The 12,492-nt window shown below is 35.8% G+C and overlaps 1 protein-coding gene across 2 annotated transcripts in view; it reads left to right on the forward strand.

Moving 5' to 3' along the window:
• Window positions 1–12,492, forward strand: part of Acvr2a (activin A receptor type 2A) — a 75,549-nt gene that overhangs the window by 42,850 nt on the left and 20,207 nt on the right. For both annotated transcript variants that reach the window (XM_085681177.2, XM_048425740.3), the window contains exons 3-4: window positions 2,561–2,670; window positions 2,803–2,957. In XM_085681177.2, the coding sequence (XP_085537303.1) occupies window positions 2,561–2,670; window positions 2,803–2,957 (265 nt within the window). The remainder of the gene's footprint in view (window positions 1–2,560; window positions 2,671–2,802; window positions 2,958–12,492) is intronic.

Genomic DNA, 12,492 nt, shown 5'->3' on the forward strand with positions numbered 1-12,492 from the left:
CATGCCATGTTTATGCTTTATGCTTGATATATTTTAAATAATCTACAGGTAGTGAGAGCCCTTATGAATAAGGCTCATATCATATTAGCATTATAAGCTAATATATTTCACTATCATATTAGCATTATAAGCTTTAATGTCAATTTAGAAGTCACTTTGAAAGAAAGTATGTGTGTTGAAAAGTCTGTCCTCTAAGAGGAATAATGCTTGATTGCAGTATTTAATTTCCATTCAGTTCCTTCTTTATATCTCTGGAAGAAATTGCTCTTCTTCCTCACCCCCTTTTGTCTTGCAAAGTAGGTAGACCTTCGCTTTTTAACCCCAAGAGACATTTAACTTAACATTCAGAACTAAATTGTATCAGAACTAAAAACTCATACAAAGCTATATTTTATTTAATAGATCTTGTTTAAATTGCTTTCTACTGGAAACAAGATAAAGTTATTGAGTACTTTTGATCTTTCTATAGGAGTACTTCCCTTCTATAGGAATGGACATCAGTACTGGACTGATAACTATTTTTCTGCCTGGGCCACAGGTTTTCCACTATAGAGGCCTGCAGAGCCCTAGATAACCAACTTTTGGACCCCAAAAGTTGTGCTGTATCTGCTGACTACTATATCTGTGTCTAGGTGCCTCAGTTACCTGGAATTGATTGCTTAGCCATATGTGACCTTAGGCATGCGTTGAATAAATTGAGAAAATTAAATTAGCTCCACTTCATGAGATATTGAAATATAATCATTTAGATATATATTTAATATTTGGGTTATGCTTCTAAGTCTGTAAGTTTTCCAAGAATTATTTACCTATACTTTCATTCTTTACCCACATTTTGCTGACTCTTTTTGTCTCTACTAATAGAAGTGTATAACCAAATGATAATTTGGTATTATAAATGGGGTTGGGAAAATACTAGAAAAAAAGGTAGGGTCATCTTTATTCTAACTGATCTTTTATTAGTTCATATCAAGAAGCTGTGTATGTGTGTGTATGTGAATACATATCCATATACATGTTTGTGTAGTGACCTCTAAACCTAGTGTTTTACTTATGTGAGAACCAGGCAATGGTGAAATGCTTAGTGAATCATTTATTGGAGCCTCACTGAGTGCATTACCCAGTGTAAAGTGTTTATTATGAGTGATAACTACACCTGTTTTGATTCTAGAGATCAAATGCTAATATAGAAACGCATGAGTACTATTTTTATGCCCTTAATTTGATTGAAGAAACAAATTGGGGGCTGGGAGATGGCTCAGAGATTAAGAGCACTGACTGCTCTTCCAGAGGTCCTGAGTTCAATTCCTAGCAACCACATGGTGGCTCACAGCCATCTGTAATGAGATCTGGTGCCCTCTTCTGGCCAGGAAGCATACAAACAAAACACTGTATACATAATAAATAAATAAATCTTTAAAAGAAAAAAAAAGAAACAAATAAGGTTAGTAAGAAAAGAGAAAGGAAATTTTCTTGAATTAGTCTAAGTGTATTTCTTTTCTGTTCTTAGAGGCATGACTAAATATTAATTTTTGAATTACACATTTCTTATAAATTATGAAATCAACTTTTAATTTCTTCTAAGTAGACATTAATAGATTCTATTTAGAAGTTGATGCTGGTAAACACACAAGCATCTTCAACTCTTCTCTGGAGTTGTCTCAGCCATATTGTTGCTGAATGCCACACAAAACCTTGTGTAGTTGTGTGCTGTGTCCTTAGGTTCATTGATATTTAAAGTTGATTTTAAAAGGACAGATGGATATAGCTGTTTCTTAGTGGTTGAATGGAACTTGTTTCTCAAGGCTAACTCCACGTCTTTTCAATGACTTAGTTCCTGTGTAGAAGGCCGCTGCTTTGTATTTTAATTTAGTCAGCCTGATTGTGATCAGTCTGCAGTATAAGGTTCTATATGTTTGTTGTTCATATTCTCTGCATTTTTATTTTTAAAATCACAACCTTGCTAATCATTAGTTCAGGAATTGTAAATCTACTACTTTGAAAAACATGACAATCCCAAAGCTAGTTTGTGTCTCTAATGTTGAAATATGTTCCATTCATGAGATCCAAGCTCACATCACTTAGTGTATATGTACTTTTATTTAGCTTTATATCTAGTTTTCAGTTTTTAATATTCACAAAATGGGGAAGTTCCATTTCCCATGAGCAAATACAACTCCTAGACTAAATTGCCTCACTGACTTTATGTTCTTCTCAAGCTTCTCTAATAATTGAAAAAACAAAGAAGATAGTTACCTTAGATTGCTCATTACAAACCACATCAAAGCAGTGGTCTCAGGCAGTTGGTGTGATCTTCATAAACCAAGATGCTTGCTGGTGTGTTTATTTATTTATTTATTTTCTGCTGATGTTTCATACCAGAAGTCTAGAGGAGTTTTTTTACTTTAAAGAATTGATAACTGGATACTCAACAAATATTTTCAATTTGAACGTCTGTCTCAGAAGAAACACATCTGTTGTAGGGTTGGTATAATAATATTGGTGTTAATTATTCTGTTTTTTCTTTTTCTTTTTTCTTTTTTTTTTTTTTTCCAAACAGGACTGATTGTATAGAAAAAAAAGACAGCCCTGAAGTGTACTTTTGTTGCTGTGAGGGCAATATGTGTAATGAAAAGTTCTCTTATTTCCCGGAGATGGAAGTCACACAGCGTAAGTAAAAATCATGCTTGTTTTACTACTACTTTCTGATATTTTATTTCCCCCCAAATCTGACTCTATGCTTACTGCGTATGATAGAATTGTAGACCAAATCCGAACCATTTCCTCTTCCCTCTTCCACAGCCACTTCAAATCCTGTTACACCGAAGCCACCCTATTACAACATCTTGCTGTATTCCTTGGTACCACTTATGTTAATTGCAGGGATTATCATTTGTGCATTTTGGGTGTATAGACATCACAAGATGGCCTACCCTCCAGTACTTGTTCCTACTCAAGTAAGTTATTGTCCTATATTCTCTGTTGTGCATTTTATATTTTAAAGAAGTGTTAACTGAGGTATATATAACACAGTAACATGTTAGCCAGTTATTTCCCTTTTTCATTTTGGAGTGTTTATTGTTGTGGTAACTATAGCTAATTGCAGACTTCATAATTTTGTATGTCATAAGCTTCTCAAACACTGAGGTAGAGAAGGGTATTGCCATCTCCAGTCTCCTCTGCAGTCACACTGTTCTTCCAGTGCTTTAAGTATGGAAAGGTCTCTGCTTGCACCTTGAAGTAATTAATGATGAAGAAGTAGTCTCGGAACCTCCTTTGTCTTTTCCTTACTATTTTCCATTCATATTTGATGCCTTTTTACATACCCTTTGCCAAAACACCCTTAGACTGTTAGAACTGATCCAGAAAGTTAGCCAAGAAAGTGTGGAAATGGGAGGCTATATATAGGATATATGTGTTTGTAAAGCTCTTCTAGGTAAGAGGTGCAGAGAAATAGTTATCACAACGTGTTACTGGTAATTCAGGTGTGTTGATTTGTTTACAGCATAGCATAGCAAATGTGTATTGAACACTAAAAACTTTAAAAAATGTCTTTGATTTTCACTCACTTCAGAAATATTTATGAAAACAGCTATACTAGGTAATCAGATTAAACTCCCTGAATTTTCTTTATTATCTGTTGTTTAGAGTGCTGCCATTGGTCTAGTGCTACATAGAACTTTTCGTGGAAGTAGCTAATATTAAAGCTGGTAACTTTTGTTTATACTTCCTTGAGCCACCTTTAAATTCTAATGTTTACTGTATTTCTTTAAACTCTTTAGAATACCTTGAGCCTTCTGGGTTTCTTGGTTTAACTGTGTTTTTCTGATGTTAGGAGGCTAAATGGTAAAACTTGATAAAAGAAAATAGTAAAATCTGGTATTTTAATGATAAGAATAATTCTTATCATTAAATCTTCTTATCAGATGCTTGCTGGTTTTGTTTGTTTATTTTCTGCTGATGTTTCACACCAGAAGTCTAGAAGAGTTTTTTTACTTTATAAAGAATTGATAACTGGATTCTCACATTATAACTGGATACAAACATTATTTACATAACACACCCAGCAATTTGTTGAGTTAGCTCATTGATTTCTATAATCTTAGAAAGATGTATATGGAAAATAAACCCAGTGACAAATAACATCTGTCAGTGTCACTTTAAAATTTTTAATTTAAAATTTATTTTTTAGTATCTAAATTTAGAAGAGAAAGTACTCAGTGCTCTAATAATTCTCTGAAATTACCCTACATTCATAAATGTGATAGAATAGCCTAAAATCACATTTAAGTAAAATTTGTGTGTAATTTAGTAGGAGTTTTGCTAAAGAAAGTTTTGAACAATATTACAATGTTATCAATAGAACATTGAGGTATATCCAATGCTGGTATGAGAGAGTAGTTAAGATGTTTTTATATGCATGCATGCATGTGTGTTTGTGTGTGTGTTATATTATCCCATACATTAAATGATTCTCATAGAAAGTACTAATTAATTGAAGGGTTTAACACTTTTTTTTAAAGAAGAAAAGACACTGTTACTATTTATAAATAATAACCCAAGATAAGTATTCTCCTTTGAGTTTTAGATGCTTGTTGCTGTTGATACTCTCGTATGTGTTTAGAAATGCTGAAAAATAAGGGATCAGTTTTGTGGTTGAGCAACTTGGCTTAGACAAGTTTTTTTTTAATTTTTATTGCTTTATAAATAATACATTCAAAATTTTCACTATCTCCCCTCCTACCATTTCCCTCCTGTTCCCCCACTCACCCTCCTCCTCCCCCTGGAAGTCCAAGGCCCTCCCCTCTCCATCCAGGCCTAGGAAGGTGAGCATCCAAACAGACTAGGATCCCAAAAAGCCAGTACATGCAGTAGAAACAAATCCCAGTGCCTTTATCATTGACTTCTCAATCAACCCCCATTGTCAGCCACATTCAGAGAGTCCGGTTTGATCACATGCTAGTCACATATACACATTAGAGTACTACTCGGCGATAAAAAACAATTGACATCTTGAATTTTGCATGCAAATGGGTGGAAATAGAAAATACTATCCTGAGTAAGATAACCCAGACCCAAAAAGATAAATATGAACCTTCATCCAGCAATGGATGGAGATAGAGACAGAGACCTACATCTGAGCAATGGACTGAGCTCCTCCCAAGGTTCATTTGAAGAGTCGAAAGAGGGAGAAGATGAGCAAGGAAGTCAGGACTGTGAGGGGTTGGTCCACCCACTGAGACAGTGTGTCTGATCTAATGGGAGCTCACCAAAGCCAGCTGGACTGGGACTGAACAAGCATGTGATCAAACCAGACAAGTTTTTATAAAAAAAAATACAATACAGAACTAATTTTAAACTGTCATTGGATTTTAAGTTGTGTGCAAAATGGCATTGTCTTTTATGTGGAATCTCACTCTGGTCATTTCCGAGCTTCTCTGAAACAGTATAGCTGTATACTTTAAGTTTATTTTTGGTGAGAGGTTTATGCAAATTTTGTAATCCTTTTTCAAAAGGCTCTTTTTAAATTTCAAAATAATTGTTGATAATACAATTGTAATAATTACATCAGGCATTTGCTGAACATTTAAATGCTTGTTCTAGGGTGCTCATATGAATAATTATTCACAAATATACCAGTATATGGGTGTGGCTTCTTTCTGGTGACTTCTCAATTGTGATACTGATATGTAAGGATAATTCTTGGAATTTGTTAAGACATTCCTGGACCATACTCTTGAATGGGGCCGTGGATAAATTGTATTTGATAAGCACTGATTTAATTTTATCTCACAGGACTTAGCATGTAATATTAGGTTATAGATAAAACTGTGACATACAAAAGCTCACAGTTGTCAGAGCTGGAATCTAAACCACAATGTTCTTCAAACTTTGTTGGCTCCATTTATTTTTCTGTTTTGTTCCTTTCTTCAGAAAGCAGATACTTCTGAATACTATTTAGGGAATTTAGTAATATTAGTGGCATCTCTATATTGTGTTATTGTCTGGTTTATCCTTCCGCTTTAGGTATTGAGTAGAATGTGTACCTAGTCAGGTGAGCACTTACCATCATTTGTTAGCCTCTTATGAAGATGAAAGAACATACATGACAGCTGTACAGAAAACACATTCATGTGCTTTCCTTTAGATGTTGTTTGAAAATGAAGAATACATTTTTGAACATGTAATTGAGTCATAGGCAGAAATTCCTGGCTAGTGGTTTGATTCTACCAGTGTGCACTCATTGTTTAAGATGTTTTGAAGTAGAAATGAGTGGGTAGGAGAGATATACTACACATTTAACGTCTGGAGGACATGTCTGCATGTCCTCAAAGTGCCTACCTTCCCAGTTAAAGGACCTATTAGGAAAAGGTCTTGTAATCTTGCCAAGGGTACCTGGAACATTTTCTTTGCACCTTGTTTAAGTGCTTTAGGAAAATGACATAGTATTTTTTAGTACTTAGAGAACCTTTCAAATCTTTGGCTAATGGTTGATTTTTGAATAACCTGGTATCTTGGAAGGAAGTGGCCTTGTCAAGATCAGTAAGTGGGTTCTGTCAGTTAAGTAATGGGAGTCATGATAAAGACACCATTTATTTAGAGTATTTTTCATTTTTATTATAAGTATTATTTTAAGTCATATAGGACATACTTTAAAATCTGGTTCTTTTTTATTTTATTTTTTATTTTTATTTTTTTCAAAATAGGATTTCTCTGTGTAGCTTTGGAGCCTGTCCTCAACTCACTCTGTAGACCAAGCTGACCTTGAACTCACAAAGATCCACCTGCCTCTGCCTCCCAAGTGCTGAGATTAAAGACATGCACCACCACCTCCTGGTAACTTCCAATTCTTTTTAATTATGATTCTTTATAATGAACAAAAACATTTATTCTAAAATAATTTAACATGATTAAGGATTAAAAAAGGCAGATCTCGGTTTGTTTTTTTTTTTTTAAATAATTGAATCTGTGGATGTTTCTTTTTAAGTCATAGCTACAGTGTTTCAAAGTTTCATAGTCTCACTGCTGTCACAGTCATCTGGGATGAACGTATTGGGGAAACTACTGTTTTTAGTCCTGCTGTTTCCCAGGCCCCATTCACCACCTTTTATTCTGATAGTATCGTATTCAGAATGTTAGTGCCCCAGAGGCTGATGTGCTTGTTTTCTTGCTCTCCTTTTACCTCTGCTATTGCTAGAACAATATTTTACATGTTGGATTATGTTGCTTCTGCGATTAAAAGTACTCAAAAACTGTTATTGCTTTGCACCCTATAATGTGTGGTCCACTGTATACCATCTTACAATTCTTTCTCCATAGTATACCATAGTGTAGAAACTATCCAGCATATGCATCTAGAGTTGTATTTATTTGCTACTTGAGATGGTTGAGAAGATACCACTCAATTTTCTCTTCTCTGTGGTTCAGATAAATAATCCCAAAAGAAAAGCTTATAGTATTCTGTATACATCCTATATCATAGTTTAGTATCCCACTAGTTTGTAAGCTCTTGAAGACAGAGTATGTAACAACTGTGTTTCCAATGTTTGTGAGGACTGATCATCCTGTAAACGCTGAATGCTAAATTGAGTTTGTTTTGTGTAGAGTCATATTGAGACAACAACATTATTCCAGGGAATTCCTCTAATAAACAGTCAGATACTTTTAGGTCTTTGCCTTGATATAAATCTTGAAGCTGTATTTTTGGAAGATATACAATAAGTTGAAGTATCCTAGCTTTTATAAGACAGTGACATGATCAGACTCAAGAAGAGCCTCTTTTTATTATATAGGTCATGTTTCTTTTGTTTATGCTGAAACTCTTTCCACACATAGGAAGTTCGCACACTGAGTAAACTGAATGCAAACTGGTTTTTCTGGTGATAGTGAGTCATGAATATGAGACACTTGGTGAACTCCTATTAAGCCTTATTGTGGCAAAGAGTTAATGTTGTTTCAGTAAACTGTATGTGAACTTAAGTTTTCTATTTAAGATCCATATTCATGCTGATAAAACCTGCTACTCGATCAAGTGATTATTAGAGTCCAGAGATGACTTACCTTAAATGAGGTATGAGGTTAGTTTTTTGTTCATTTTAAAAGGTTATATAACTTAAACTTTAGTATTGCATATTGTTCTTTTTAAAGTGACATCAGCTTCTTTTGTTCATATTATCATGATGTTTTTGTCTAGTTGTTGGTTTGAGTAAGGGCCTTCAGATGTTGGGGATCCCCAAGTTGAGCATGCAAAGTAATCCCATTGACCTTAATTATTAAAGTAATAATAGGTTGTCCATTTCATGCTGTGCCAAATTACTATCCACTGAGAAACCAAGTCATCTGTGAAAATGCCTTGTAGGGTTTTCCTCTTGATCATGAGCTTATATATGACTTCATTGAAAAGTAGTAAGAAACCAAATTATGGGGTAATATATTCAAGTCAATTTAGGAAAGTGGTCTCCTTTCTTTCTTGGTAAAGATGTAGGGGAACTTACTAAGTTTTATTGATAATGTTTAGCATGCTCATATTAAATTATACTTACAGGATAAGTCTAATATTTATAGAAGCATACTTTCTAAAATACATTTTTAGTTAAAATATAATTACATCATCACTTTTCCCCTTTTCCCTCCTTCCTGCAGTCCAGTTTCCCTCCCTCCAGTTTTTCCCATATCTCCCCCTCATTCTCTCTCATTAATAGCTTCTTTAAACTATTTTCTGTTACATACTTGTATGCATAAATGTGAAGATACAACCTGCTAAGTCTAATTTTGTTGCTTGTGTATATGATTTCAGGGCTGATCCCTTTACATTGGACAACCAGTTAGGGGATTTAGCCCTGGGAAAGGCTAATTTTTCCTTCTTTCTACACCTATTAATTGCCTGTGCTTCTTTATCTGGAGGTGGAATCCTGTGAGAGTTCCCTTTCATAGTAGTCACTTCCTAGTCCTCTGACTCTTAAAATTTTCTACCCCATCTTCCGTACTGTTCCCTGAGCCATAGATACAGGATCTGTGATGTAGATGTATGTATTGTGGCTGGACTCCCACAATCTGTTGATTCTGCATTGTGTCCATTTGTGGTGTTTTGTGACGGCCTCCATTTGCTGTAAAAAAAAAAAAAAGCTTCTTTGATGGCAGTTGGTAGCTTTGCCGATCTGTGTATATAAGGATACGATTTAGAATATAGTAAGGAATTATGCTGATCTAACAAAATACTGTTAATAGATTCTTTTCTAAGGTCCATGGCCTCATTAGCCTTGGGAATCTACATATATTTTCAGGCATTATTTCCCTCCTTGGAGGGGCCATAAGTCCAATCAGACAGCTGTTGATTCCCACTGACATGAGTGCCACTTATTACATTTTTATGGATATCTCATCCTGCTGGTCACTGTGGTTCCTAGGTGTCACAGCTTCCCTCCCTTGGTGACTTGTATAGGATTTTTCTGGTACTATGGAAGCTGGATCACATGAAGGAGGCTTTTAGGTCTGATCCAGTTTGAATTAGCATTGTGTGGCAAATTTTTTTCTGGGAAGATGCAACACACTTGTCTACACACCCCAAATAGGATTATCGTAACAGACTAAAGTTGTGGGTATCACCAAAGTCCAGCCTGATGAACCATGAGTTTTATTGGGGTTACTTACTATATGGGTGACATGTTATATAACAGGAGCAAAAATGACTCAACGATAGCTGAATCACCAAAGCCCACCCCAGTATGGGTGACAGCTCACAAAAGCTGAGAACTTCGAGTGTACTACACAGCCTGCAGGCAGCTGGAGGGTGTCCTTTCTTGATAGCTCAGTTCTAAATCTCTTCCGGAAGCTTCACTGATTTCTGCTTCCTCTCTGAAGCTGGTTAAGGCTTGGCTTGTTAGGTCTGTCTGCAAGGGAGTCTCAGCTTTTATTGAGTATTCTGGCAAAGAGGCCTAGTGAATCTGGTCAGTTTTAGGGACTTCATGAAACTGTTATGAGTTGTTTATATTTTTTGTTTTTGTTTTTTCAAGATAGAGAAATCCTATCTTGAAACAAAAAAACAAAAACAAAAACAAAAAGGAGTTTCCTTTCAGGATGGCGTGTTTCAATTACCAGGGAAGCTGTTACACACAACTAGGTTGATTGATTAGTAGCTAGAGTTTATTAAGACATGATGTTTTTCCATTTTTTCTCTCTTCTGCTTAAAACAGAGCTATGTTGTATGGACACAAATTATTTAGAAAGAGTTCTATCAAAAAGCAAAAGTCATCTGAACTTCCTTTATCACTTTCTGAAAATAACTTTAAGATTGGTGTGCATCCTTGAATACCTTTCTCTAGCTCCATCTGTTGCATTTTCCCTTCCTTCCTTCCTTCCTCCCTCCCTCCCTCCCTCCCTCCCTCCCTCCCTCCCTCCCTCCCTCCCTCCCTCCCTCCCTCCCTCCCTTCCTTCCTTCCCCTTTTTTTTTTTTTTTGTTTTTGTTTTTAGAGACGGTTTCTCTGTAGCTTTGGAGCCTGTCCTGAAACTCTTGTAGACCAGGCTGGCCTTGAACTCACAGAGATCTTGCCTCTGCCTCCTAAGAGCTGGAATTAAAGGCATGCACCACCACCGCTTGGCAAGTGATGTATTTTTAAGTGAAACTTAGTAGAGTGTTATTGTACGCTTAGAAAATACTACAGTATAATGTGTGTTCATACAAATTGTGTACATTTAAGGTATACAGTGTGATATTTTATCAGTTTAGTAAAGTTGGTGTGAGATTTCTGATAGGAGAATCTACATTTCATAAGTATTCTAACTATATTGTTTTAACATGCTTAAATGCCATTTTATACCTGTACATCTTTGTATGTGTATTTTTAAGAATGGTGCAAGGCTGCTATAGATATTTTTCCTATGTGTCCCACTGTGGTATATAATTGTTTTTCTATCAGCAATTAAAATTGTAACTTCATTTAAAATGTACTTCTAAGCAAAATTTTAGACATTACTGATATACAGCTTGAAAAAATTACTCTCACCAAGCACCCAGATTTTTTTCTAGTTACAATTTCTATATAGTCAGGTGGAGATTTTCTAAATCTTACTTAAATATAGTCAGGTGGAGATTTTCTAAAATTTCTGTATTCAAAAGCAAAAAGGGATAAGAGGAAGACAAAAACCATGGAGATAAACCTAGTTAGAGTAAAGCTACATATTACACTTATTTGTTAACGTCAGTTCTCTGAGTGCTTTGGCAACACACACACACACACACACGCACGCGCACACACACACACACGCACACACGCACGCACACATACACACACACACACACACACACACTACACTACTGCAGGTGCCTGCCCGCCATTTAGTTCTTAGCATCTGGGATGCAGTTTTCCTTTTGTCAGTCTAGAATTGGGCTCATGAGTGTAGACCAGAATACATGCTTTGTCTTTTATCTGAGAGCAGAAAGTAGCCAGGAGGAGGCAAAACTTGTCTTGCACCCTCCTTGTTACTCAAACTTTAGCCTAGATGTCTTCCTTTATTCCTTGCTACACCTAGAACCCTTTTCTATTAATTGGAAATAGAAGTAGAAGAGTTCATTTGTTAATAAAATAAATACTGTGGGCTGCTGTTCTGTTTTTGGTGAGCCTTTCTCTTGGTGCTTGTGTACCTGCTCTAAGCCCTGCACTAAGCATGCTACCTAGTACAGGTGCAGGAGGGTCTTGCACTCTTGTGGCTCAAAATTACATGAAGGTAGGATGAAAATTGCCTTTTTATTTAACTTTGCCACTTGGAAATGAAGGTAAAGAAATTATGAAGGGAGTATCCAGTGAAAGAAAGATTTGACTGACATTCAGTAGTGCTGAGAGAACTGTCTTTGAGGTGTTGGCCAGCATTAAAATGCTCAGTAACTGTCTGGTGTCATTATCCTCTCTGTTGCAGCTTCAACTCAGAAGGAATAATTTTCAGCGAAACTCTTACTGATAGAATACTCTGAAATATCTGTTTCAGAAAGTTCATTTTGTTGATGAAAATCAGGGTACTCACAGGTGAAATGACACTTAGAATCCTGTCCAGTGACAGTGCCTGGGCTTTTATTCAGGAATCATTATCCGTTGGACAGCTTATTTCAATAATTAGATGGAGTCCATAGCAAACTAAGGAAAACTGATTAGAGTTCACTGCTTCATACTGAATATAGGTTTTATCTGTGCCTAGACAGTCTGGTAGTTAAATATTTTCTAACACCTGTTTTCATTCTTTCATCTTCACTTAGAGGTTATAAATGTTAAATAAAAGTAGGGTTTCTTCATAGCTAGTCATAACCCTCATGCTTTTGAACAGCAGCTGAGAGGAGAATGGGCTTTCCCTCCATCTCTTAGGATTCTCTACCCAAGTGCTGGCTGCCCTGTGCTGCTAACAGCCTTGGGAGTCTGTTCAGAGTTTGTATTATCTACATTGCTTCCCATTTGCTTTCAGGAAATGTACGATGAGAAAAGCTATAAGGAATCTTGGGCTCCA

Source organism: Myodes glareolus, chromosome 21 (genome assembly GCF_982192425.1).
Source record: "Myodes glareolus chromosome 21, mMyoGla1.1, whole genome shotgun sequence".
In the NCBI taxonomy this organism is placed as follows: domain Eukaryota; kingdom Metazoa; phylum Chordata; class Mammalia; order Rodentia; family Cricetidae; genus Myodes; species Myodes glareolus.